Source organism: Rhagoletis pomonella, unplaced genomic scaffold (assembly GCF_013731165.1).
Source record: "Rhagoletis pomonella isolate Grant_MI unplaced genomic scaffold, Rhpom_1.0 Rhpom_scaffold_00006, whole genome shotgun sequence".
In the NCBI taxonomy this organism is placed as follows: domain Eukaryota; kingdom Metazoa; phylum Arthropoda; class Insecta; order Diptera; family Tephritidae; genus Rhagoletis; species Rhagoletis pomonella.
In genome coordinates, this window is record NW_023458560.1 from 32,314,750 (window position 1) to 32,318,745 (window position 3,996).

General features: G+C 37.9%; 1 protein-coding gene across 1 annotated transcript in view; it reads left to right on the plus strand.

Moving 5' to 3' along the window:
• The first annotated feature begins 2,371 nt into the window (after positions 1 to 2,371).
• The window catches only part of LOC118740594 (mediator of RNA polymerase II transcription subunit 4), a 9,011-nt gene continuing 7,386 nt past the window's right edge, over positions 2,372 to 3,996 (plus strand). Inside the window, exons 1-4 of the mRNA XM_036472193.1 lie at positions 2,372 to 2,526; positions 3,293 to 3,452; positions 3,578 to 3,718; positions 3,782 to 3,949. Of these exons, the coding sequence (XP_036328086.1) occupies positions 2,387 to 2,526; positions 3,293 to 3,452; positions 3,578 to 3,718; positions 3,782 to 3,949 (609 nt within the window). The 5' untranslated portion in view covers positions 2,372 to 2,386. The remainder of the gene's footprint in view (positions 2,527 to 3,292; positions 3,453 to 3,577; positions 3,719 to 3,781; positions 3,950 to 3,996) is intronic.

The following is a 3,996-nucleotide window of genomic DNA, read 5'->3' on the forward strand; positions in this document are numbered from 1 at the left end:
ATTAATTTTACTATGAATTAACGCATAAACATTTATGTATGCATGCAAAAAAAACAACCAAAACAAGTTATGATATTATTGATAATTGTTTAATTGCCTATTACTTTGTTACTTTTTTCATAGACATAAATACAACACGAAAAATTTGCCTTTATTATTGTAAAAAAAAATAAACAAAAAAGTAATTTTTTTATTACCGCAAATAACCGTTAAAAAATAAAAAAAAAAACGAGTACCAAAAACTCAAAAATACTGAAAAAAAAGTTTGAAGAAAAAAACGCAGTTTTGTGTTGTCAACTTTAAGACAAAAAGTAAAACTTACTCTTTACTTAGAAATATTTTGCATTAAGCAGCAAACATTTTTTTGAATTTTGTTTAGGTTAACTTATTTAAGTAAATATTTGTTTTTCACTTACTCGTATATTTAACTGTATCTACTATTATATGTAATTATGTTATGAATATATCACCTTTGCAAAAATATAAAAATTAAATTAAAATTAAAAAATATTAATAATGGTTTATATATTAAATGTTCGCTGTATTACTTCAAAATGGTTAGTAGCAAATAGCATAGCAGCCAACATTCCGCGCAAATAAACTTTAAAGATTACATACACGACGTACTTTGTTGTATTGTTGTTGTAACGGCTTACTTAGCCCTGACCAGACTGGGTTGGCCGAAAGGGAGAGGGGCGCTAGTTGAATGGCGTTTAGGGGCCATGCGAAGAAGTGTTGCGTGTTCGGAAGTGACTCTCCGTATGCCGGGCACTCATTGGGCACATCTGCCCATTATTTTATTCAGGTAGGAGTTTAGTCTGCTGCAGTATCCCTAGCGTAGTTAGGCTATGGTGGTGCGCATCCCCCGAGGCGAGACAGAACTTCGTCTGCCACGTCTGGTGGCTGCGTTACAAAAGCGGCAATCACAAGTTGGGAGTTGGTGTCCTGTCGGTACGCTGGTTGTCGGATCCCGAGGGCGTCCATAAGTTCGTACAGATGTCTTCTGACGTCTCTAGGCGAGGACTTTGGAGCAAGCAGGTGTCTGTTCGGATGCCCACGCTGGTTGTCGGGTTCAGGGGTTGTTTGACGAACCTCTGGACTTCGTCGGTAAGTTCGTATAGATGCCTTCTGACGTCCATACGCGAGAGTTCTATAGCAGGTGTCTGTTCGGATATCCACGCCTGTGACACCCTACTAGGAACTGCTTAAATAGCATTATGTTGTGCTCCTTTACGGGGAGCATTTGGGCTCCGTCATATAGGAGGTGCTGGGTGGCATCAGAAGGCATCCCGTGGCAGTCCGGAGAGCCGTATTTTGGCAGGTCTGTAACTTCATATATCAGGAATCGCAGACGCCCCTGTCATTCTTCACGTTAAGTTCTGAAATCTTTAGTTCCTATTTGATTCTTATTAAAAACGTTCTCGAAATTTTCGTTCTTAATTTGTTCTCATTGGAAACGTTCTCAAGGAGGTTGTTCGCACGGAATATATGTATTATCTGATGGTCGTTCATTGTAGATCTACAGGCCTCAATCCCAGTAAGACAGAACTGGTCATATTCATTAGAAAGTATAAAATCCCTGACGGTGGTCTTCCCTATGTAAGCGGTCAGCGCTTGCAGCTATGTGACAAATATTGGGCCTGATCGTTGACAGGAAACAGAACATCGAGCAAAGGGCAAGGAAGACATCAGTGGTCTTACATATATGCTGTAGGGTAGCTATTGGAAAGAGATGGGCTGTTTCGCCTAAAAGTTGTCTATTGGCTCTATAAAACGGTAGTCATGCCTGTTAGTCTAGACATTATGGAGTTCTGGAGGACTTAGATTTCATACCTCATCGAACGTATTATTGCGCCACAGAAATTGCTTCCAGGAGCATCTTCTCTGTCCACTTTCCATCCAGGGAGGATTGCGTGGGAAAAACTTCTGGAGAGGGGGAGCAGGGAACTTTTTCAAGAATTAATCAAAACTTGAAAGTAGGTAGTGTTAGTGCAAGAGTATCTTATATTGTGTAAGCATTATTATTATTATTTGCTTAGTTTTTATTCATACGGGTCAATGTAACCAACCATGTTGTTATTGTAGCGGCTGCTTAGCCCTGCCTAAAATCGAGAGTTAGTCGGAAAACCATCTGATTTAATAGATTTTTAATTTTTTTTTTTTTCAGTGTATCAATTATTACGCTTTCCCCCACTAGATGGCCCTAAGGCATAAATATAATTTCCTGCCGCTGTCAAAAAATACTCGTTACTGCTCGTTACTATGGTTTCGAAATAAAAAAATAAATATTAGACATAGCAAAACTTTTTAATAAATTTATTTTAATCTTTAGATATTTTGTTGAAATAAAAATATACATTTAAAAGAAATAATAAAGCAATTCAACATGTTCAAACGCGGCAAATTGCATTTTCTTAGCACCAAAGATGATCGCATCAAAGTAATGAATGACCGCATAAACATGACGGAGAAGCATTTGCTGGAAATATGTGTCAGCTTTGCGGCATGTACGAGGAAAATTGCAAAGTAAGTCAAGGCTAACACCAATCCCTGCCCGTCCCTACCGCAGCCGAATACGCGTGACTGGGACGAGTCAGATTTATGCAAATTTGGTCAAGCGCTGTCATTCCAGCAAGTCTGCCCAAACCATTTGAAGAATGTGCTAATAAATTCTGCTCCTGAAATTTACTAAAAAAAATGAGCTGACATAGGTCCTTGTAAGAAATGAATTTGACGAAAAACACATCTCATTGCATGTCTCCTCAATCCCACTCAGCTAACACCTCTGTCCCTATGGACAAACTCAGTCGAAGTTGCATGCTACCTGGGCCTCCGTTAGTTGAGCTTGACGACAACGATTGAGGAACAAGCCGATCTAGGCAGGGCTGAGTGCCGCCACAACAACACATCCGCTTCCGACACTTAGGTCCAGTTTTTCAGTGCACGGACGTGGTTTGAACTAAGTTTAAACATCCGATCTGGTTGGTTTAAACTAAGATCAGACAATCAATTGTCAGCCAGCCGTTCAATTTAAACTCAGTTTACTTAATCTATGATTAAGCTGGCATTGAAAAAATGGCCCTTACACGTACCCCTGCGGGAATGTTTTTTTTATAGCTCTAATATGAAAAAAACTGGGAATCTAACTTCGTTGTAGAAACAAGGTTTCCAGCATTTTATTTGGTTCAATTTCTTTGGAGTGTGCTGCGTTAAATATGAGATATGCGTTAAACTTCTGAGATCTAGATTATGCTTAAGACATATTTATGGCAGTGCCCATTATATTTTACAGATATCGTGATGCTTTCGACGATTTGGGCCATAAAGTCAAAAATTTCGCTGAAGAGGAAAAAATCAATTATAGTTTAAGTGATAGTCTGAATTCTATTACGACTTCCATAACTATTCAAGCTGATTATATGGACTTGCTGGTGCATCGATTAGAGATGAAGGTATGGACTATAAAGAAAATAAAATCTATTCTGTCACTACAGTAACATTTCGTTTAAAAAAAAGGGAGTCTTAATAATATTAATTTTAATATCAAACGCTTGCTACTATATTATTTTATATGCAGATTGTAAATGAGTTAAGCCAATTTGAAAACCTTTGCAAAACCACACGGGAAAACTTGCGTACAGCAACAATTGCACGCGATAAAGAAGTGTTGAAACAACAGCAATTAATGGAAATCAAATCCAAATTTTCGGCAAACAATGTGAGTTAAAAAAAAAATTAAAGCCTCTCACGCAAGATACTTAATCCATATTTAAATCCTCAGGCGGCTGCGGATTCTGACCTGTTAAAGGTCAAACTAGAGGTGAATCGCGCCAACAAGGAGATCGATGATATAATCAATAACTTTGAGCAACGAAAATTAGCTGATTTAAAAGCATTATTAACCAATTTTATACTAATATCCATAAAGTACCATACAAAAACATTGGAAGCGCTCTCGGCGAGTTATTATGATGTTTCAAATATTGATGAGCGTGG